This window comes from Anguilla rostrata, chromosome 5, assembly GCF_018555375.3.
Source record: "Anguilla rostrata isolate EN2019 chromosome 5, ASM1855537v3, whole genome shotgun sequence".
In the NCBI taxonomy this organism is placed as follows: domain Eukaryota; kingdom Metazoa; phylum Chordata; class Actinopteri; order Anguilliformes; family Anguillidae; genus Anguilla; species Anguilla rostrata.
This window is the reverse complement of record NC_057937.1, coordinates 43,620,165-43,645,293: the sequence shown is the minus strand read 5'-3', so window position 1 is coordinate 43,645,293 and position 25,129 is coordinate 43,620,165. Positions and strand designations below refer to the sequence as shown.

The window sequence follows — 25,129 nt, the reverse complement described above, 5'->3', positions numbered from 1 at the left end:
TGTTCTTCATCCCTGCTTATGGTAACATATGAGACATGGCTAAAGGCCACGGCTAGCCTTCTCCTCTCAGATCTCCCTCCAAAACCGAACAGTAAATTGTGTGACCTCATGAGCGCGATGTCAGAGCTGAGATAACTCGGATGCGGATGAGGAAACCGAGCTCTGATGCATAGCACGGAGCGTCATTTCATAACCTTGAGAAGTAAACACAGACCTCTTCTCTTTTTGGAAAAAAAGGTTTTAATGAAAAAAAAATCTATAGTAAATTTTATATTTTCTTAGTTCTTATTTTTTTTTCAAAGTACATAATTGTATAAACATGATAACAAACGAACACCAACACAGAATCATTTATGAATGACATGGATCAACTTCTCTTTCAGCAGATAGTAAAGCAAGATATTTATAGGTTAACCATTTGCTTTCTATTTTAACATCGGTCAAAACTATTTTTAAAACATCGGTAAAAGGTGATACACAGCGTTAAGTAGTAAAATACGTAAAATCACAAGCAATTAAAACAAACATTAAAACATAGCATTTAATTATTTTTCCTGTTAATGTTTTTTTTTAATTAGATGAGCAGTTTCAGTAGTTTTAGTTGGGAACTAAAACAAAGGATGATTGGCTGAAGAATTAAGGCAATGACACCTGGGGGTTTCAGATGATGGGCATTGCTTACAAAAATCTCCACAGCTGTACTCCCTCTCTGCGCATTTCAATAAGTTAACAGCAGGGGGCGAGGCAGTGGCCAAAGGTACGGCAGCAGTGTGTCTGTGTGTGTGTGTGTGTTTGTGCATATGTGTGTGTTTGTGTATGTGTGTGTGTGAGAGTGTGTGTGTGTGTGAGCGTGTGTGTGTGTGTGTGAGTGTGAGTGTGACTGCGTGTGTCTCGTGTTTCCACTGCGGGGGGGAACTGGTCAGTAGACCTCCTCTCCGAGTGCTTTAGTACAGTTAGTGGAGATGGACGGTTAGTGGTGCACTCCGCAGGAAGAGCCCCCCTATGGCACTGCACTTCTTAGGAGTTCTTCTCCTGCAGCTTCATCGTGACTGTCTTCATCTCAGAGTATTCTCTCAGTCCGTACTCGCCCCTGAAACACAAACACAGCTCCTGTCACTGTACTGTTGCTGCCTCATAATCACCATTTTTGGAAGCAAGCAGGGTAGTACTGATGTACAATACAGTATATATATACAATATGTACTTGTGTGTGTGTGTGTGTGTGTGTGTGTGTTTGTGCACAAAAATTGACAAGAATAGTGAAGAATATTATTAATATTCAAGAATGAAGAATATTATAAAATTAACTTCTGATACACGGACCATAAAAAACTCAGAGGTGCTTAAAAACGATAAACTAAATGTCAAACTCACTGACAACAGAAAAGACTAACTGAACAGTAAATGAAATTAATACAAATTAAATCAAAATTACTTTATAGTGTTTGTAAACCAATGTTAATAAAAGGAACCAAAATGTGCGTGGGTGTGTGCGTGCGTGTACATATTTATTGTCCATGTTAGAGTGTGGTAATTCGTGGTAAATAGTCCATTTCAAGACACTCAAATATGTACTCCTTAAATTTATATGGCACATTGCAAAGTCAAGTGTAAAGAAGAGCTCCAGATTTGGACTGCAAACTTTTCTCCAGATCATTCCGTGGCTGAGGGGAACATGTTCCAGTGCATTAGCAGCTTGGCTCTGGCTCACACTCTCTGTCACTGCGCCAGAATTGGGGGGCAGGGACAGGGGAGCGGGGGGTACTTACAATTCTCGGCCGTTTCCAGACATTTTGAATCCTCCAAAAGGACACTGGCAGCTCAGAGCATTGAAACAGTTTATCCTATGGAGTACACAAAGCATTCATTATCACTCTGTGGGTCCTCTCCTCTTTATCATTCTTACAGTCATTTCTTCCACCAATGCTATCTAAGAGCTGCTTTCAAAGGGGGGAGGGGGGGTCATTTACATTGGCAAAAACAACACTAATTAGAATGTCAGTGTGTGCTTCTAGTGCTCTAATTCTGTCCTATTAGAGGAAGCCACAGGACAAGGGGCAGTTGATCAGTGATAAAAGCAAAACCCCTAAAGACTTGATCAAACATAAGTGGTTCACTAAAGTGAGCTGAATTTGAGGATGTTCGAGAGTTCCTTACCAAACAGTGCCGGCCTGTAGGGCGGATGACATGGTCAAGGCTTTGTTGATGTCATTGGTGAACACACCAGCGGTCAGCCCGTACTCTGTGTTGTTGGCCCTTTCGATCACTTCTTCTATAGTTTTGAACTTCATGATCTGCTGCACAGGGCCAAAAATCTGCAGAAGGAGGTAAAAGAGGTTTGAGTTAAAAAAAGGGGGGAAAATGGAGTCGTAATTGGAATGCGATGGCACAGAGATCTCCTGGCATGGTCGCTTGGTGCAATGCGGGCAGATGTTAGACCAGCTGCATGTCTGCCCACAGCTGTTGGGTGGAACGAATGTCAGTCACCCAGACGCAAGTTCAGGATTAGGTTCACATCAGCCAGTCGTACAAGCAGATTCCCATTGGCGCAGAGGCCGAGGTTCTCCCGATTGGCCAGGTTGCTGTTACCTCTTCCTTGGCGATGCGCATGTCGTCGCTGACGTTTGAGAAGACGGTGGGCTCGATGAAGAAGCCCTTGAGCCCCAGGGCTTTGCCGCCGCACTCCAGCCTGGCCCCCTCGCTGATCCCGCTCTGGATGTACTCCAGAACACGGCTCTGCTGCTCCTGACTGATCTGGGCTCAGGAAGAGAGGGCTCATTTACACACACAAGCCTACACATGACACAGGCAGAACTGAATGACATGAGTATGCAGCCTTTAATAAGTGATAAGTAAAGCAAATCATTGCTTCACATTCCCCATAGTCATTTATTTGCTTGCGTTTCGCTGTTCTGAGCGGAGGCCAAAGAAGAATGCAGCATGACCAAAATCCACTTAACATACAGCCACCCTCTGTGAGCATATGTTCTCCCAATTAAAATGAGCATGGATTCTATTTCAATCCATTAGAGAGGTGGCACAGATGAACCGACTCCCAGAATTCACCACCGATTCGGTAAGCCTGCAGTGAGTGAGTGCTTCCTGTACTTCTGCTCTTGAGCTCCCAGACCTGCTCTCTCCTTACCTGCGGACCCTGCTCAGTGGTGGGGTCAAACGGGCTCCCCAGGACCCTTCGCTTGGCCCGCTCCACGCTCCTGCGCACAAACTCCTCGTAGACGGGCTCTTCCACGTAGATCCGGGAGCCCGCGGTGCAGCACTGGCCGCTGTTGAAGAAGACGCCCTGATGCGCCTGCTCCACGGCCAGGTTCACTGAGGACGGTGAGGAAGAGGAAGAGAGCCTGTTACCGCACACACTCGCAGACTCAACCATGCTACTTAAACCTTGCATGAAAGACACTGTCAGTATTAAAACATTTTCAAGCACATCGATTCATTTTACCATCAATCACATACGGTGAATACTGCAGTAATGTAATGCGAGAAACATGGAAATAAATACACCTCATATGAAAGAAGAAGTTTAAATCTGGATATGGAAAGACAGTATCTTGAAAAACCACAAGGGTTGCTGCATGAGTAACAGGGCAGCTAAATTTATTTTTTATGCGCACTTCAGAGAAAGCCATTTGTCACGCGTGGAGTAAAGCCGGGTGCTGGGATCAATACTGCTTGCGGTACAATTGATATCACTGCAATTCTCTCTGCCCTGTTAAAATTTCCCTCGTACCGCCGACATCCGAAATCTGAGACCCGAGCCCCTCCAGTGGCACGGGAGGGGTTAACGGGGCCTGGTAATTTATGGACCTCGCCTGATGCTTACAACTGGGGAAGGCTCCATTTCGCTAATTTACGGGCCTCGGGGAGCCGGGCCTGCAGCTGCTGAAAGCATCTGAGAGCACCCATTCTCCAATTTGGAAAGCCACTTAGTACCTACACGAGCCCCATTAATCCACCGGGCCTGTGCGACTGCTGGAAGCGAGACGCACCGGACTCTATTGACACTGGCAAATCTCTGCGCTAGGCCCGCGCCCACTTTCATCGTCCCAGCTGGAAATCTGGAGCCGGCACACAGAGATCAGCTCTTTCATCTGCGTCCGACTGAGGTGACTATTGTTATGAAAAGATATAAATCTAAAAAAAAAACAAGAATTTGAAGAGTAACTGTAACCGTTCTTTGAAAACATACCAGTAGTTTATTAAGTTGTTTCATAGTTCCTCGATTTTGCCTCATGTGCAATCGTTTAAAATGTATATTTAAATAACATTTGAAAGGGATTTCATTTTTTTTTTTTTTTTACTGTGGAACAAATCACTATTTACTATTTAAATAAATGATTAAAATAATTATTAAAATCAGCACCAAATGAGCACGTTTAGTTGGGCATATCTTGACAAGAACAAAAACTACTGGTCATTACCAGATTGATTCATAAATCTTTGCACAGCCCACCAAATGATTTCCCCCAGGTTCTTTTTTATTGACCCTCTCTAGGTATCTTTTGAAGCAAACCAGTTGCAGAGCAGGCGGGCTTTGAAAGCACCTGTATGCATGTGTGTAAGACCACCTCTTAGCTTTAACAGGAAAAGACAAGGAACTAATAAAAACCGGGTATGTAAACTTACAATCTGCATCTGCAAAAATGATGTTGGGATTCTTCCCTCCCAGTTCCAGCGTCACTCTCTTCAGATTACTCCTTCCAGCTGCTTCTTGGATCAGCTTCCCAACCTGGGGAGGAAGCAGGAGTTGGGCTTTCATTCATGGAGCCGTGGGCCTGGAGTGAACTCCCGCAGCCAGATCAGTAAATCAGTGGGACGCTGCCATTAACTGACTTAGCAGGTCAGGCAGACCCATTCAGGAGAAAGGCAAGGAGGACTTCCGAAACCACTGCGTGCCAAACACACACCCGAAATATCTATTACACTTGTTTGTTTGCTTTTGTGGGGAATTGGGGAGGGGCGGGGATGATGGACTGATATTTCACCTCTGAAAGGCATCAATGGTTTAATAAAGTACAGGAAGCAAAGACCGCAGGTTGTGTGGGCAGGTACTTTGATTTACGAGTGCAAATGAGGAGACGTGTTAAAGTGATCAAGACCTGTCACAGCTAACACAAACAGGCACAAAAGATGAAACGAAAAGCTGTCAGATTGAGCTCAGCCTCTCCATATTGTGAGGCTTCTCACAGCCAGAAGGGAAAGTTCTAAAGCGTGTCGGAATGTTTTCCAGAGTACACCATGGGATGTTCTGTTACCCAGCTACTTTCTGTAATTCACTTGAAGCCCTGTTCTATCTGTATTTGTGTCAGGGGCCCTCCAGCACTTTTGATTTCCATGTTTCTTTCCATTCCTCCTCCCTGGTTAACTTCAGAAATTTCCCAGGGCAATACATCCAGTTGTTTTACAGCACATACAGTATCTATATGAAAGAACCACATGCCACTGCTGAGCCCTTGCAGCTGGGTCTGTGTGAGCACTACTATATGACATGGCACATGGAGTGAGTCTGAGAGCCTCCCTGTCTCCCCATCATATGAGATGTGCTCCACAAACCTTGAGGCACCAACGAGAAGCTCTCATAATCATACGCAAAAGTTTGAAGGTCCTGTGTCTGCAGAGGAGTTACCAGTATCAAATGTTTCCTGACTCACTTTTCCAGGAGATAGTGAGTCGGGCGGGGACGGAAGGGGCTGCGAACAGAAGAACAGCCTCCACTCCTCCCCCACAGCCCAGTGGAAAGAGAGCATCTCCGCTTCTCACTCAATGACCACGATGACTCCGAACCGTCTGCCTTCGACAATAAGGCGAGGCTGAGTTAGGATTAATCTCGGTTAGGAACATCGATCGGGGGTGGCCTGCCGAAACCGCCGGGCCAAGTGGTGGAGCAGCTGTCGGGTCGGCAAACGTTTGTTTGGCGTGAATCATTCCCCCGCAAACTCTCCTGTAGTTCGCTTTGATGGCCCTCGCTTGTGTCCAGTTGCTAAGGCTGAGATCACGGGCCTGTGTTCATTTAGCAGTTAAGAAAACACTCGGGGGCCACCTGCCGTTTTGCCCGCCTCCAGGAGAGTGAGAGCCGCGTGCGCCCGACTGTGATGATCCCCCGCTCTGACACCCGCCCTCCGACTGCAGCGTCCCGCGCACCTCAAAGCACCCTCTTCCATGTCCCCCTTTCATTTCCACGAACAGCCATGTGACTCACTGTCTGTGTATTTACACAATTTTGCTGCTTAGGTTTACCCGGCTCTTAATTGACTCCAGATCACAGGAAAACAGGGACAACATCAGTCACAGAGGAAAAACAAAGGCTGGGTTTTTAGGAAACGTTTGCTCATTACTTCGGATTGAAAGGAGAAGCCCTCAAGCTCGCTGCTAATGTAAGAAGTGATGAATGGAGCATGGCATCGCTAATGTTCTCAGCCACTGATCTGTGTCTGTTCACATATACCATGATGAACTCCACTTAGGAGCAACACAGCCAACGCTGTCTCTCTGCTGCAAAAGAAAGCCATGTGACAACTTGCATCATTTGCTCTAATGCCTCCTGTACAGAGCTAACTTTGCTTGGTCTCTGTTTCGCCCTGATGGATAATGGCAGTATGCAATGTCTATGAGCTCAAAACACTGTTGGATTTTGCAGATTACCACACACAAACAGCCCCTCCTGCAGTGCCCCTGCTCCCTGCCTGTCCAAAAGCAAGAATAAACACATTCCCAGAGCTTGTACACTTGTCCTGCTGCCAGGCAGATAGACCATGCACTTGGGACAGCAGAAAGTAGATTTACGAGGGGCATACATTTACATGAATCACAGTCAGTTAAACATGGTTCGGTGACAGAGACAGCCTACAAACTGTATAAAATAAATATTGTGTGTAGAAATTACTGCTTGTGAATCAGGGAAAGGTAAATTGCTCCTTGCTATTCTGTCGACTGTAACTCAAAAGAGCCCAAAGTTATATCTTACCCTTAACATCACTAGCCCCTCTTCCTCTATCCTGGTTTGCCCTTGTTTGTGGTTTTCCATTAACTTCCTTTTCAGAACTTTGTGAATGTCCAGGTATGTCTGGGGCAGCACAGTGCAGTCTCTGGCAGGTAGGGGATTAAACTGGCTGTGGGTGCTCATTACACAGGAATGTGACAGCCATGAAGCACAGTACTTAGGACCGGGCAGGATGGAGACGGGGAGAGGCTCTCTTATTGTTCTTGAGTAAGGAAAGCTGGCCTATGTACAGCTAGACAGGTAGAGCAGACTGCAGTAGTTTTGCATTTATGCTAATCCAGGGTAGCGCACATTTGAGTGCATGTAATGAGGATAACTTAAAAGCCTCATGGATATATAAAATTGTGCCAGATGACCTCGTTGCTAAATCAATGCTACAGTAAAACATACAGTAATAGTATTTACTGCTACATCTTTACCCAGTTTGTTGTATTTCATGCCTTCTGCACTATAGACCGACAGGCCTTAATTGTTCACTCCTGGGCCACAGCAGTCCCTCCTTTCAGAACTGGTCTCCCCTCATGGGTCGCCACACCTTTTTAATGCCCTTTCCACTGTCAAAAATGGGGCTGTGATGATGGGCACATATTTTCTGCTGTGTCTTTGTTCAGAAAAATTACCTCAGTTGATCCTGTGAAAGCCACTTTGTCTATGCCCATGTGTGAAGCTATGGCCGCTCCTGCCGTTGGCCCGAATCCTGGCAAAATATTGACAACTCCCGGTGGAAACCCAGCCTGTCAAAACAATACGAGAGGAAACAAGCTTCACAAGAGAAGGTTCCGGAGCCAAGCTAAACCACAGACAAAGAAGGAGAATCAGGGACCCAGCCCTTCTTCCAAATAGCCAGGGAGAAAATGTGCGGCACATCGAAAAGAAAAAATCATTAGGAGGACAAGCAAGTGTGGCGGAGGTAAAAAGCCAGCCTGATACCTCTTGGATGAGGGCCCCCATGTAGAGGCAGGTGAGGGGGGTCTGCTCAGCCGGCTTGATGACCACGGTGTTCCCACAGCATAGAGCAGGAGCCAGCTTCCATGCTGTCATCATCAGGGGGAAGTTCCACTGGACACAGGGCAGAGAGTTGGCACATTTCTGGCACCAGCCCTCCATTGTCTCCTCACAGCCACCCTCTCATCCACTTGCTCAAACCCTTCGTTCTTTGTACGCTTTTTGTTCATTTAAAAAAGGAGTGGTATACACTGTATGCTATTGATTCCTCATTCCCCACAACATTACAAAGGTCCTCTTTTATTGTCCCTGAACATAACTAGATGGTTTAAGGTCCGCTTTCATGCTATCGCTCTAAGCAGCACGCACACCAGACAAATCCCTGACCAAGCTGATTGCTCTGACTACAAGCATCTTTACCCAAATATACACAGACTGATAAGCCTGTCAGAGAGTTCCAGGAAACTGTTCAATGTGTTTCAACAGAGGGGTTTGGCTCTGTTTTCAATCCCAGATCGCCAATGTCCCACCTACCATAGACCACCTACCACCCGCCCTTCCAATCCCCCCCCCCCCACCCCCGCCCCATCCCCAGAGTCTTAATTTTGCACCCACTCCCAACTTTTTTTGCTAAAGAACTTTGCAGCTGTGAGAGTGAATTTTTATTTGTCTTCCGATATTACTGATTTGAATTGAAAATAAACAGACAAGACACTCACCGGGACGATCTGTCCACACACGCCAATGGGCTCGTTCCTGGTGAATGTTAAATAATCTCCATCTGCAGCGGAAGGCGGAGGGAGAGAAGGAGAGGAAGAGAGAACACAGGATCATTATTATTCAGTGGTCCAGTTGGGTTTGGCAGCGCATGAAAAGAACATGCGCTAGAGTCAAGAGCAGAACACTGGTCTAGGGCACTTTTTCTCAAAGAGACATCAAAACACTATTTCATACTGTTTGCTCAAACACATTTTTCCCACTGTTGATAATAGGGAAACAAATTTAATATACGCGCGGTGTCTCTGAAAGTGAATTCTGATCTTTTTTTTTTTTTACAATTGCTAAATAAAATACATATGACAAATAAACACAGACTACGGACTTTCGGGACATTCGAGCAAAAGATTTTGAGTGGGAAAGTGCGTTGTTCATTCCTTTTGTGTGACGGGGAGTGGCAGGACCGCAGGATCACGCAGGCCTCAGCTGATTAAACATTGGGCTGGAGAGGTAGTGCTCTGAAGGCTGGGCCAGAGAGCCACCCCACTACAACTACCCTGGTGGTCAGATAAGAACATCACCACCATCTTCATATCCTTTACAGTCCTGGCAGCCATTGTTTATTTGTACAGTAATAATTACAGACTAGGAGGGGATTCAAGCAAAGCCCTGGAATCTAAATCAGCTGGCAGATTTTCCACTGAGGCACATTAAAGAGCTATGAGCTAACAGAGCCCAACAGAGCTGAAAGTGCTTCTATAGGGGCCACCTTCACTATAGACCGGGCACAGAGCCATCTAGGAATATCAGGTGGACTTCCGAAAAGTACATTTTGACATTGCTGGATACGGGTAAGTGCTGGTTACTAACCTTAAAATGGATATAAAAGATTGCTCAGGAATGTGAGAGACAGGGAGCACCAGATGCCCACCAGACTCCATCTGGCCCTCATGTGGGCCCCTGAGCGCCTGCCCCTCTGTAACCCTCCCGCCTCCCCCCCAAAGCCCCCGTTAACGGCCGCTTTGTGACATCAGAGCCGAGTTGCTTCGGCCTCCGGGCTCCCCATTGCGTCCCTTTCAAACAGCTAAATTAGCCAGAACAGCCCCCAAAACCCCCCGCCGGCCCAGTCACTGTGCTCCACTGGTGGCAGTCTCAACAGGAGGGTGACCATTAGTACTCAGATTTATAACTGGTTGGGGACTGCATCTGTTTACTTTCGGACCACCTCTGCCCTCACAACAGCTCTTCTCCAGGCCACTGTTCACTCCAAACTCCACCCCCACTATTCTCCCTACAGTTATGTCCATTCTTCCCTAACTGCCCCACCCACAACACTTTAATAGCTCGACCCACTCCCTCTTCAGAGCTCCTCCTACTCCTCATGCCCATGTGGGCATGTGAAATCACAAGCAAGATTGTCCTAATTTACTCAACCGACTTGAAGCTCAACAAGGCAGACAGCTAGCAAACAGGCTAATACAGTGTTGGCAAAAGGATGGATTAACACATGATGATATTCGCTCCTTAGTGTCGGAACAAGGATATGATTCTGATTATTGATTCTCTTAGCTAAGAGCATTGGTCTGTAGTAACCCAGCTTTTCTCTGTCCCATCATATAGACCAGGCTTGCCCTGTATAGACAAGATGTCCCACTAAGTTAACAGAAACAATGTTTAAAAGTTTTACAGTTTTACCCTATTTCCACTATATCCAATAAGACCAGTGTGACAACAAAAGTCTCCATAGCTTCTCAAAAGTCCCTCCTCTCCATCACAGGACACCAGCTCTATAAGGAAGCCATTAACCCCTCTTCAGAATTTTTTTTCCAGAGTGGAGGCCTAACCCCTGTCATATCAGAACATACCCATCGGAATGGTTAATCCATGGATCTTATCGGCCCATCCGGCGAAGTATCTGAGCGTCTTTATAGTTCCCTGCAGGTCCACGTAGAAGGTCGTAAGGAAAGGTTTCCCACTGTCCAGGCATTCCAGCGTCTGAGGGAAAAGGTGTGGAAATTAGTTGGGGGGGAGGTGAGTGCCCGAAAAAACTACATGAAGGGTCAGGATTACTCATGGGATGACTGATACTCTAGGTGTATCAGAAACATCTGGATCTCTGTGTACTTTGACATGTCTAATTTTATGTTGCTGAAGCAACAGTTGGTTTATGTCCTGCCCAGGAGGATATCTGATCCCAGAAAGATATATACCCTTGAACCAAATCCTTCTGAGAGGGGGATTAGGGCGTTATCAAGTACCATCATAACCACCTGGATCCTGGATCCAGACATATTGCAATTCCAACATTCTGTAATTCATCCATATGTTAGTTTTAATTATAAAGAAAAAAGGTTTATCCACACAGTGTTCAAAATTTTTAAATAATTGAACATGAAATAAAGGAACTGGCAAGTGCTTCATGCAACATCAACCATAATATAATCATCTCCTGACATTTCTATCATAGTAGCTATTAGAGTAGTTATTTCTATATCAGTATCAGAGACGGCCCATGCATTAAGCTCAAAGTTTCCAGCAATAATGGTGGCCATTATTTCAAATAGCTTGACTCTGACCCTTGGCAACTGCCTTAAAATGCAATCTATACATTATGATCTAACACCTTTAAAAAAATCACATTAAGGTTGCCAATGCAGCCAGTTTTTAACCCTTGAGGTGTTCTGACTAATCTCAATGAAATATGATAGATGTATGGAAATCTTGCTCAGACTAAGTAATTGAACACGAGAGGCGTATCTGTGAGGAATGGTGACAGCGGGTGTGAGTCTGGGGGGGGGGGGGGACTCACGGAGAGGTAGGCGCGGTCCCTCTCCACCAGGTCGGCCAGTTTGAACAGCAGCCTCCCACGCTCTGAGGCATCCATCCTCCGCCACACGGAGCCCAGGGAGAACGCCAGGCGAGCCGCTTGGACCGCCTTGTCTACGTCCGCCTGCACGGGCGCAGAGAGAGCGCGGGGATCGAAGGAGACGAGGTGGGGGAAACGGGCGAGTTAGAACGACAGAGCTATTCTTTCAACAGGTGTCGTCCGGCCCGTCCAAGCGCATTAGACTAAACTTGTCTTTTTGTTTTCCTTACTACGACTTGGCCGCTTATTCATTTGTACTTGGACATCAGCCGATAAGAGGGTGTCGGGCAGAGAACTGTGGAAAACATGGCTTAGCATTCCTCAGTGCAATGCTGTGGAGTGCACACACGCTTCCTGTAAGGCATCCCCTCTGACAGACGTGCAGGATTCTTTCAGGTACGCAATAGACTTTCTGCGTGTCTTTCTTTTTAAGATATTACTTGAGAAAATGATGAGTCATCCAAAGTATTTTATGTTATTGAACTGCCAAGCAGATACCCTTGTAAATGCCAAGTGATTATAAAGTACAAATGTACCATGTACCGTTCCTTCTTACACGTGGACATATTTACTGAAGCAATTCAGAATGAGAACTCCATCAAAGATGCAATACCAGTGCTGTTGTTGAGAATCAAACCCGTACCCTTATAATACCACTTTCACTTCAATGTACTGTACACTAGATCTCCCTGCTGTATTTTTCAAAGGAATATTCCACCTTTAAACCTTACCTTATCGGCTTCCTGAACTTCACAGAGCTTCTCCCCATTGGAAGGATTGTAAACTGGGATGGTCTTTCCACTCACAGAGTTCTGCCACTCATTGTTAATGAAGATCTGCAATAAGGAAAGATACAGATTTCAGTACACTATATGGAGGCATTTGACGCAAAGGGGCACAGTCATTCACAATTAACTGTTCATTCAGCTATTCTTCAGGTTCATTTCAATGAACAGTCCAATGCAGGGCCACTTTGAAATTGCGTCTTACTTACTCATATCTTTTTGTTAAAAATTTAACAGATAAGCATATCAGACTTTTGTAATATCTGTAAAATGCCCCATCCAAAATGTACAGAGATATGCACAGCACAGTGCAAAACTGAGCTTTGTGAAAAGTAAAAAAAAAAAGAATTAAGTTCATTCTTCAGAAAATGAGTCATTAAAACAAAAATGAACACTGACACCCCAGACACAGTATCCTTGTGTGCACTCACTAATGCTAAATTGGCTGTGTTTATTTAGTTTTCTTTCAGCACCCTTCATTACTGAAGTATCAACAGCTTCATGAGGGAGAACGAGAAAACATGGAAGAAGGATGGGCACAAAAGAGAAACAGAGACTTGACAGCATGATTCTATGTGTTTGAAAGGCCAGATTTCCTTCACTCCAATAGTCAAAACCTCTGGTTTAAAAATGCTTTCTGATTCAAGAACCTGATTTTGTACATGTTAACTATGACAATAAAATAAATGAAAAGTTAAGCACAATCATGCAATATAAAAATTCCAATAGCATTTGTTCACACTGAACCTATTACCAAGAAACGTTCCATTGCTAGGCTTGCAATATATTGGTCTCTTATATATAGGGCAAAATTATTTTCTGTTCAGGTTAAAACCGTAACAACTCATTTCAAAAACTGTATCAAACATTGGTTTCATCTGGGATTTTTCCTATCATGACCAAACACTTTTCCTCCTACACAGTCTGACAAACATAAAATTTAAGAATTCCCTAATAGAGGTATAAATTTAAATATACCTCTGCAATCAGTCTAAACCTACACATCGTTGTAGGACTGAATCAAGGAGTGTATTTTCGTTGGTCCCAGCCCCCCGCTGGTGTCAGATAAAAGACTAGATAATTTGATGATTTTGACAGAATACACCCAGGGGACGGTGTCATCATTAAGTGACTGCAGTCATTTCTTCCACAAGCCTAGGCTCTTTAAAGGTGTGCTCCCCCATGAGCCACGCATGCTATGGGAATCTGGGCCGGGATGCCTGGCTGTCCGGGCCAACGGTCTCAGGGGAGCCCTCCACCAGCGAGACAAAGAGGTGGGGGACAGGGATATAACTCTCATCAGACACGAGACTCCCCCCCTCTTCCTCTCCCTCACACTCAGACACACGTTACACAAGATCACACAGCTCTTTTAAAACATGTGCCACGCTTTATTTCTGTGACGCATTAAGCGGACTGTTTTACTGCTGCATTGCCTTTCAAATTCTCAAGCTTGATTTAAAAAAGAAGAGGGCATAATACATATATTAAAATATTTTGATGGCAGCTGATGAATGTCAAGGCAGAAGACAAGTAGGCAAATTACTTTTAGGAAGCGCAACACACCAACACAGCCAAACGAAACAATTTCCCAAATCTACGCATGTTCTTTCAGTAGTTCTAAGCGCACAAAGAGGGAAAAGACGCACCGAATTGAGTTTCGCGTGCTCCTTTTGTCTGAACCTTCCGCATATTGACGAACATAAACTCAGACTTAACCACAACTTAATTGGCAGTAAACTGTAGGGCATTTACTTGAAAGCAGGTATAAAATACAACTTCATTTGGAAATGATTCAAGGCTCACCCCTGCCATCCCGCCCGCTCCCCCCTCTCATCGAGTTGGCCGCTTTACAAGGAAAACCTTACACATAAATAATTCGCGTGTGAAAGTTTTAGGTTGTCCTGTACCAGCCGGTACCACTCCGTGGACATTCACAGCGCACAAAGACGGATTCCACTCCAATTAATCTGTGCTAGTTGCTGGCTTCCCCACTGGCAGCAGATACGGGCCCTTCTCTTCTCAGCCTGCCCAGCTCAGCTTTCTCAGGCGCTCAGCTCCAGGCTGCCTTTAATCTGACTCTCATTAAGGGCACTTCATAAAAGTGTCAGTGACTACAACAACCGAAGACCCGCTACAAAAACAGAAAGCCCTATAGAGCGCAGAATTAGTTTTTAAATTTATAGGGGCCACTGTAGTGGAACGCCCTAAATCAGGGGAGCCCCCCGCCGGCTCGACAGTCTGAGGAAGAGAAGAATGCAGTCGGTGGGTCGCTCTCCGCTCCACGCAACCCTGCTCAGACGGCACCGCCGAACAAGGGACGGTAATGCGGGGAGATCGGCGAGCTGAACCCCCGAATCTAAATCATGGCCAGAAAAGGACAACCATCAGCCGCGGCTTTGTCCGCCCTCCACTCCGCTGAAAGGGCTATTGACTTTTTTGTTTAGTCCCATTGAGAAAGTTGATTAAGGCGACAAGGCTGCACAGTAAATCAACCCTCAATGTTTTCTAAAATGATTTTTTACTTTATAAAAACGGGCAGAAACCGCAAAGTGCAAAAGTGCAGAACCTCTAAATAGGCCAACCATCTATTCCCCCACCTCCTTTCTATTCTGCTCCAGCCTCTTCATCCTTTTCCCATACGTGAGGAGAAAAAATCTAATAGGCAGCTAACTGCGCAGCCGCATAAATCATCCATTTATACAACTTGTACCCAATTGGAATTCCTTTATAAACCACTCTATGTCTGGAATCCTTTGCGAGCTTCAAAGCCTTCGTTTTTAAAGTGTACCTGGAGATTATCAATGACATGTCTGACAATGATTCCTACATCACGGTTTTGCAACTTGTCAAAACAGCAAGCGAAAGTTTTGACTTGTGGATATTCAAAAGCTCCGGAAACCAATTCAAACTTTTCTAGACAGATACATGTACAAGGAACAAAACTCCAAAATCGGTTAACAAAAATGCAACTGATCTATTTCAGTTTACGCCAAAAATGCTCACAGCTGTACAACTTCCTGCTGGTTTGTAAACACAGAGGTCGCTTGGTATTACAGAAGTTGGCTGAGAAAGTATTCCCAGTGCAGTCACGCATCCGATCCTCCTTCTGCAATATAGATGTTAGAACCCAGGGGACTTGGACAGTGCGTGGGTATGATAAGTCTTTCGGCTTAAACGCCATGACAACTAGAAACATTTGGAAACTCTGTTCAGCAAGCGTTGTCAGTGACCAGTTCATACTGAAAGTACTAATATGTTGAACAAATACATTTATGAGACCAGTCTTCTACAAACTATGGCTCTTGCCAGGAATGAGAGAAACATACAGCAAAAAAAAAAAAACCTTACCGGACTCGTTTTGTTATTGTTAAACAGGTTTGTTTTCACATGTACGGTAAACACAAAGTCTTTTCTCCATTGCAGGAAGACACAGGAAGAAGAAGGATAACATTTGGTCCCACAAGATCGAATCGAAATATTCCGCAGAATATTCCCCCGGTTCCACCCATTCACTTTGCCATTCACAGAGATCTATTTCTCATCTGCCATTCCTCCCCCTCCGGAGGGTCCTTACAACCGCACAGAGACAGAGAGACAGGACAGGAGATGCCAAAGCACTCACCGAGGCAAGCAAAACATCTGCTTTGTCGCCAAGGGCCTCCTCATCGCTGACACACAGGTTAACAGATACTCAATGGCACTCATTTCACATCAGTTTTCTTTGGGGGCATGCAAAAAAATACATATATGCCTCTATAAAAAGGAGGCCAAGGTTCCTCAGTGAGACCTTTACTGGGCACCTGGATCCACATCTGTGCAGGAAGTTTCATATTCTTTCCTATCTCAGAAACCTGTTTTCCACTGTACTCCTGGACATGTTTCAGGACATTTATAATTATTCTCGTAACAGGCGAGGGGAGAAAGTCTCACATGTGCTCTAGTGCCTGCCACTCCCACAATGCATCTGACCCAACAGAACGTTTGGGTGAGGCCAGGGCACCTTGCCTAACTTTTCTCTCCTTTCCAAAGACGTTGTGGTAGTGTTTCCCATTACTGGGAAGGGGTTCATTACAACTAAACTTTACATTACTCATGTTTGATTAACCTATTACGTTGACAGTGGTTGTGGTTGAGGTGTTTGTGAAAGTAGATCAATTTATTTCTGGTCATTTTTGTTGCCTTGGGTCAGTAGCTAATAAATATTTTAAAAGTATACCAACTCCATTTTCAAGACCTTGTTAAAGAGGACAGGGTGATTTTAAACTACACTATAAAAGGAATACTGTAAAATTTGGCAGCAATTAGCTTGTAATGTAATTGTATTTAAAGTAAGCATTCTGTGAAATGTAATAAAGCAACTTACAAGCTAGCTGCTGCCAACAAGTTACTGTATATTTTACAGTATTCATTTTACAATAACTTGCTGGCTGCTACACAGTTATATAAAAGGATGTTTTCTGCTTAGGCCAAATTATATCTATCCACCCTACATATCCAACCGGCCTATTCCTCGCCAGGGCTTCGGGGGGGGGGCGAATGAATGAAAATGAAATGCAACTGCTGAATTGCATTTTCATTTTAAATATGACTGCATTATGCTTCCATAACAAACCGCTAATGAGTGATGTAGTGTGATCACACAACAAATATTTGTACATGTTTTCACAAGGTCTGGAAAGGGTTACAGGTGAACAATAAAATAAACATAATTATATATAGAATAATAAAAAATGTCACTGTTTCTACGGACTATACAACTTGTCGTGATATAAAAATTGGTCCATAATAATTCATAGCTACTTAATAACAGTGTAGTATCCATTCAGCTCAATAAAACATGATTTAGAAGAAGTACAGAACAGAAGTACAATATGCAGCACTCCCTCAGGACCAGGGGCTGGAAGCACTGCTTGCATCTGTGTCCTGAGATATATGACACTGTCCCTTCTCACTCTTGTTTTAGTAAGATGTAAGAGAAAATACTGTCTCTTAACAACATATTCTGTCTGTTCCAGCTTGGAGGAGATAACACAGCAGATGCACTCTACAACTGACTCCTTGAAATGACATTTCCAGTGGAGGGAAGGAGCTTGGCCAAACATGGACAAACTGCGCGATTGTTCTTACAAACACAACCGTACGATGCTCTGGGCCAGTTCTTTTCAAAACTACAGTAAAAATGAGACAGATCTGTTAAATCTCTGGCATCTCTAGGCTATATTAAGGAGTACACTAAAACAGAAAGAGCGGTGATGCTGCAACTGTTAATATTTCCGAGAAACCAGGAGGCTGAGATGTGGGCGTCTTCACAAGCACCCAACTCACAGTGTTAAACAGGCAGACCAGTAGGAGGCAGACACACAGTGTTCATTGCTCAATCTGCCCAGAAATGCTGACAGTGTGTTGATTAATTGTTTGTCACTGGTGAGGATCCCAGGGTGGGGCCCTGTGTTTTACTTGTGAACCCCCACACAGCTTGACATGAGGAGGTGGCTGCTTTTCCCTCTTCCAAGAGGAAGTGGCACAAACACCGTCCCAGTGTGTTATTGTCACTAAAACGAGAGGATTAGCAGGTTAATTTGTTTGCTTAATTAGGGGATCTCTGGAGCAGAGAGCTCACACTAAAGACTTCTTTTCAGGGAGATACAAGGAGATTATCAGATTGGTGGAGGCAGTTTACAGCACATGTCTTGTGTATGTGTGTGTGTGTGTGTGGCGCGTGTGTGAGAGAGAGAAATAAATGTAAAATATATTCCTCTCTATCTCTTCCTCTCTTTCCTGCTCTTTCCTTCCCTCTTTTTCCCTCCCGCTTCCCTCTTCCCTCTCTCTCTTCATGCAGGGTGTGATAAATCACCCAGCTCACAGTGTCCTCTAGTTCGGGTGCTGTTTGATCTGAATTGCAGTAAGAGCCCCGGGTTTGAAGTGAAGAACTCCAGATCTGGGCAGGTCAGACTTTCGCAAGGCAGGGCCACTGACCCGCACAGTAGAGCAGGGCCATATATTACACCCCAGCGGATGGCACAAAACCCTCAGGACCCCCCTGGCTCCCTCTGTACTATCTCAATCAGCGGCGGATTGATGGCACTTTTCCCATTTGCTCAACCTCCGTGAACTTATTTCCCACAACTCTCCAACAAGATTCACACTAATCGACAGGCTTCTAATTGTTCCTAAATTTAAAGTTATTCAAGAAAGGTAAAATGGAACAAATGAGTAGGATAAAGATGAATGTACGCATGCATACCGTTTAGACAGCAGGTGGCTGAAAGCACTGCCTATTGAGACATTTTTAAGGCTGGGAATGGTATTCGCAAACAACAACCCCCCCCTCCCCCTCCCTTTTTTAACTTGACATACCACAGTTGAAAATTAAACCCTTTTCAGTTTACAACCAAAATTCCTTCCAAAATGGCAGGCCAGGATGACTTCATCTCACAGTGTGCACCGACTTATCAGCTTCCTCACTGGGAGTTGAGCAATGTTGTTTAGCGATTAATATTAACAGGAGGAAGTTCAGTCACAGTGGCATAGAGGGAATACAGAAATGTAAAAAAAAACCACCAGAGCACGGTTATGATTTCCGAGGGCACACGTATCATTGATTAAAGTCATTATTAGACACCATTTTGTAAGTGAAAAAGCAAAAAGCACAATGCACCCAACTCCCATTCCGTCCACCCTTGCTGAGGAGTAACACACACACCCCTGGTTTATAGGCCTGGATGTATTCACCTAGGTGTCTGGCTTAATGACATAATCACTTAAACGTTGGCAGTAACTGTCCTGTCCAGAACACAGGCTCACTTAGACCCCCCAAAGCCAGTGGCAGCATGTGCCTTTACTAATGACCAAAAACATATGGGGCATTACAGACCCATGGCATTTATTTTCTTCTTTCTCTGTTCTTTGGGGGAGAAAAAGTGTAAAATATCAATAAACAGCCATCGGCGGTGGATAATTTATGGCTTCCTCAGTGCTGTTATCAGCCCCGTGGACACAGTTCCCAGTCTGGGATCTCCTTAAGCTCTTGCTCCCCTCTCCTGTGACCAGTCAAACACAATGTTTTTATTCCAGGTTCAGCGGTTTGAGCTCTCCCTAAACAGCATTTAGACAAACAGCTGGAGGGGGGCAGGGGGTAGACAACAAAGAACCCCCTCTGTCCTCTGGTCTGGGCAAAGAGAGTGGAACAGGGAGATGTCCAGCACAAAAACTGATCATCTGTTCCCTGGGCTACAGCAATTGAATGGAGTCAAAGACTCAGGGCTTCAAACAGAGTGATGTACGACTTGTACAATTTTACCTGTTAGAAACCGAGGATTGAGCAGTGAGCTCTGCTGGATAAATCTCAGGAGGAAGGGGACAAGGGAAACTGGAGACTGTTACGTTCACACTTTTAACACCACTGTCTCACAACTGCCATTCACCCTCTGCTTCTTTAACTCTACAAATATGCTAAGCATTAGCCTCAGACCATATTGACCAGAAGCAATAACCAATGGCCACTTCTGGCATTCTTGATTCTACCTAAAAAATCAATGGCAAAAAAGTAATTCTCCTTACAGGAAACATGCTGCGTCTACAGCTATATCAAAGGCAATTTATTCACACACTGTTGTTCGTCCACAGTTGTAAAAAGAGCAGGTCTCTAAACTGAATGCATTCATCGACCGCCAAGCTTCCAGCTGGAAAGGGGAAAAGCACATGAATTTTGTATTGATCACTGATCCCTGTAACTGCGTAGCACTGGAATGAATGGATCAAGTGGCTGGTGAACATGTGCATGTGCACACGCCTTCCTGTGAGTGAGTTCTGCTTTACTGCACTACCTGCCCTCCCTGTTTACTCTGCTGGGCACCATATAGGGAAGAGCAGGAGCCAACACCAGGGCTACTTGAGCTGCCAATAAATCAACACCCCCACTCCACCTCCACCTTGCACCCCCCGCAGGGAGAAGATTGCCTAAATTCCTGGGGGTTAATTCACCAAGTCCTGTCCTCCCTAACATAGCAGGCACCCAAAACCCTTTTCGTGCATTTAGTCTTTAACAGGATGGGAACATATTGAAAAGTGGGGAATGCTCCAGCACAACAAAAAATCATTCAATATCTTCTATTACATTATTTGCTTTTGATTTACAGCTAAACGTCTGATGGTGAGAGACGCATTTCTCTCCTTACTCTAAATGCAACGATGATGTTGTCTGTATGCTGTACCCTTTAGTCTCTCAGCAATGAAACAAATGTCTACAAGCAGTGGTTGCCCAACATGTATTCTGCTGCACTGTAATCGAGCTTTCCTTTACTGTAATGCACTTTAACCTTGTATCAATGAGATAAATGCTTTTGAACTGTAAAGAACCCTTGTTAAATAGTTATACTAATGCAAGTGGCTACAGAACCTTAGTAATATGGGAATACATTCTATTAATTTATTTATTTTTGGATTTTTTATTGTAATGAACAGTCAAAGTACACACACACACACATCCATGATTGTTTTCATTATTTATAAATGAATAATGCAATTATGACACTCTAATTACACTTCCTAGTTGACAACACACCACTGAGAACAAGGGGAGCTTATTAGGATGGCATTCCCACAGCAGTCATTGGACCTGAACCCAATCGAATATCTGTGGGAGCCTTTTCCTGATTCAAAAGGCCAAATATCGAGTAAGAGCCAGACATCCCACACATCCCACACATCATCAATTGGAGGTGCTGGAGTGACATGGAAGATGAGGTGTTGCATAAGCTGGTGAACTCAATGATAAACAGAGTGATGGTGGAAATCATATATATATATGATGACCACCTTCATGCTGCTTGCCATTCAACAGCTATGATCAACAGCAATCAATCAACAGCATTAATAAAGCTATTATTTTATGCTTACAAAATACAAATGATCGCGAGTGTTCTATGATGAAGCCAGAAAAAGTGGTTCATGGTTTGAGTATATTAAACGGAGTAGGGCCTGCCGGACAGGAACTGCCCAGCGGCACAGAACTTTCCAAAAGAAATCCGAAGAATCTGCCAACTTAATCAATGACTGGATTTGCTTTAAATTAATAAACAAAATATGCAAATTAGGATATGCCCTTATTCAGTAGCTATGATTAAATACTATTTTACTCCAAATAATTATATCATACTTGAAAATATATTTAAAGTTCTGCAACATTTTATAATGCACGTGCAGCATTTTTTTTAAGTTACGTAATGTTCGATGATGCATGTGCATGCATATAACTGAATATGATCAAAAAGTAATTTTCACTCCACGGGAGTCGTCTGAGACTGACGACTGTGACAGATCTGCATACCTAATTACAAGCGTGATAAATCAATCACAATAAAATCAGCTTCCAAATTAGCAAAGGTTTACTGCATGCTTTTATAGAGTGCTAAAACCTCTCTTGTAAAACAGTAAAACAATACAGGTCCTGGGTGAACGGCTCTGCTTTTGCTTGTTTTAAAACAAACATGCAACAAAAATGACATAAATTTAATACGAGGAACACTATGACATCGAATGCCATAGCATTATAAATGGCGGCATAAATTTAATTTGAACCTGCGTCTGGTCTGGAGGTGCACACTTTTGAAACGCCCACTGGTTAAACCTTTACGTCGTCAATGTGGGAAGATTGATACCCCGGAATCACTGATTTATGAACTTCTCACTAAGTATAACTTCAATTACAGTTGAGGAATAATGTGATTAAATGTTATAGCCAAAGATTTTAAATTTTGTACTAAATCTTATATCTCAATATGTTTTTCTATTGAGAGTAGCCTAAATGTAAAAATGAAAGTAGATGCTTTACGACTTGTAAAGATTCTTAGACACCAACTGGTAAATATGACAAGTTTTGCTAAGATTTACTATCAGTATGGTGTAGGCTATTGATAATGAGCGGAATATTATCTATGACTTTGACAGCATGGGAAATATTTTTTTTGAAATGATAACAACATTGCATAACATGAACTGTTTTAAAATTGTATAACATGTTATACAAGTTATTCAAAAGATTGCCTACTTCTGCTAAATATGTGCAGCCACTGACGTTAAAACGAAAACGTACATAACTGCCCGCATAGCTACATCATTGGTCTGTATTTTTGCTGCTAATGGTTCTAATTAAAATGGCATAATGACCGATGGAAAATAATAATTGAGCCAGTGCGCACCCTGCAAGAATTATGTCGCCTAACGCACTTTATTTGTGTAATTAATTATGCAGTTTGTCATCTAATAAAACTTCAGGGATGCTTGCTGTATTTACTTAAAGTGACGCTACCAAATATCATAAATGAAACTTTAAAGAAACAAATATGCTAAGATAAATCTCGACAAATTTACATATTGCAATAAACATGTTGTGTGAGCTTAACAAAACAAACCGAAAGCAAACTTCGGACAAAAAAGTGTAAGTTTTGAGTAGCGGCCAAAAAAAAAAGACCATTTAAACAAATACTATCTGGCGTTTCTTGCTCAGCTTTAGAATTTCGGCATTGATGCCCATCCATATAAACACGTCAAATTATACTGACAAAAGAAATGTAAAATACATAAGTATTTAAAGAAGCGGCATAGCCTAAATACAGACAGAGCGAAAGAATAAAAAAAACTATTTTAGAAGTTTCCTCACAAACCTTGGTGTATTTAATCTCCGGGTTGGGGACCGGCGAGGGCATCAAATGGAGCGATGCCATGAGCGCAGCGGCGTCAGTCTTCACTTCACCTGGGAGCTCAATTTCACTTGAAGTCATTTCGCCTGGGTCTCGTCTATTACAGATGTGTCCGTTGATTTTTTTCTGCTGATTTCTGATTAGCCTTTGGAATCCTTCCTGTGTTTATAACCAGGTGTCAGCTAAGACTCGTTTTTATTGGGCAGCGAACAGGGCCGCCCTCCTGATATAATTAAAATTGAACATTAACATAAACCGCTCTAGCCAACCGTACAAAGGAGAACCCCCCAACCCCCACCCACTATTCCAAACAAACGGAATGATCAGATAATGGACGAGACTATTACCACGGAACTTTCACGAGAAATTCCTTTAAACCAGATGCTTATTTATTCATTCATTCATTCATTTATTTATTTATTTATTTATTTATTTATTTATTTATTTATTTATTTATTTATTTATTTATTTATTTAATTTAATTTTTTTATTTTTTTCGTCCGCGTACATAAATCACTGGCAAAGGGGACACAAGTGAAAGGTGTTGGAATGCATGTTTAAGTGGAGAAACCTGGGATTTACACATTCTAATTACAAAAAAACTAACACCCCAGTTCTAGCGCAAATCTGTCTGAATGACAATCTTTAATCAAAACAAGGTGCTTGAGGCAAACTGTAAAAACTAGTATCAGACATTATTCGATATTAGGTTCTATCATTGAGGCATCAACACTTGTGTAGCCAATAAGAACCCCCTTTTAAAAAAAAATTTGCAAACCATGTGCTTTCATTTTGTCACTTAATTTTTTTTTAAATTTGTCGCTATTAGTTATGCTTTACCAAATGCATATTGAGACTTACGTTTAGTAAGATTAGCCTAATGTCTGCACATCCCTTTCGACTAAGATGCCAAGTCTATATCGGATGATAATGACACATCAGGCCACCATAATTCATATATCTATGTAGGCCTACTAAAGTATACGCCTGTTAATATCACCAAGAAGATCGTCACTAATCTGTTTAACCGTACCAGATAACCTTCTCACAATGCGCTCTGTGGGTGTTAGGCTACTTCTGTAAGTGTGAATTTTCTTTTGCCGATGTCCATTTGTTACACATTTAAAGAACTTCTCTATTTCATCTCCATACATCCTCAGGATGTTATTCAAGTGCTGACATCAAGCGATCACACTTAATTTCTTATCGCTTGATGAAGAGAGACATCCGTCTTACGGTGTTAAGTTTTTCATTTACCCAAGAAATTTCAATAAACATTCAGGATTGCGAGACGACTGCAGCACTTAGCTGCAGCCTCGACTTCTGGAATTCCACAGAAAATCACACTCCAGCAATTCAGGTTTACATTGTGTTTGAGCTGTGCAACTATTCGCACATTTTAGGCTTAAATGGTAGCTTATCAGATTTGTAAACGGCTTCACACTTCTAAACCAAGAGGAACAACACAAGGTGCATGTTTGGAGGCAATTTAGCTGAATTATCTATTCCAGCCCCAGTTGACTGCAAAATTGCATTATAGCTACATAGAATTAAATGTTGCAGTTTTTTAAATAGACTTTGGCATGTTTAATTGAGGTTAATTATTACAGAGGGAAACAAACTACATTAGAAGTTCACATTTTCCAGAATCAGGCCAATAAAGACATGCTCTTCGGATGGTCGCTTCGGACGTTTGTACGTGTCTTGTGAGAAATGCAAGTTAGAAATGCACGCAATTCGCAATAATAGTAGGCTAACGTGGCATATCTGTAAATATCTTAGCGAGAAGTGCAGTCTGTTTGATTTGATATAATGTTAGAAAAAAACAATGTGCATCATTTTTCTTGAGCAAATCTGTCCGTAACATATTCCATAAGAAGCAAAACATGTGTTAATACACCCTGATAAGCAATATTAATTTTTTTAAAACATCCTATGAATTTAAATAGAATATATTGTGGACGCGTGGCACTAAACTTAAAATAAAAGAGACCGGCAAACTAATTCCAAGATAAGTGTATGAGACGTAGATTCACTGACAAGAAGTGCACGGGGTGTGATAATTTAAAAATACCCACTAGGGTGCATTTTCTCC

The 25,129-nt window shown here is 43.2% G+C and overlaps 1 protein-coding gene across 1 annotated transcript; it reads right to left on the bottom strand.

The window, feature by feature from the left end:
* Positions 1–217: 217 nt before the first annotated feature.
* aldh1a2 (aldehyde dehydrogenase 1 family, member A2) lies at positions 218–23,247 on the bottom strand. The gene is made up of 13 exons (XM_064336389.1): positions 22,999–23,247; positions 12,278–12,382; positions 11,490–11,630; positions 10,546–10,675; positions 8,683–8,744; positions 7,949–8,077; positions 7,639–7,752; positions 4,645–4,747; positions 3,146–3,330; positions 2,590–2,754; positions 2,158–2,315; positions 1,770–1,844; positions 218–1,090 (listed from the first exon to the last, which is right to left on the bottom strand). Exons 1-13 carry the CDS (start codon positions 23,113–23,115, stop codon positions 1,018–1,020), a joined length of 1,557 nt encoding a protein of 518 aa, XP_064192459.1. The 5' UTR covers positions 23,116–23,247; the 3' UTR covers positions 218–1,017.
* Positions 23,248–25,129: the final 1,882 nt, after the last annotated feature.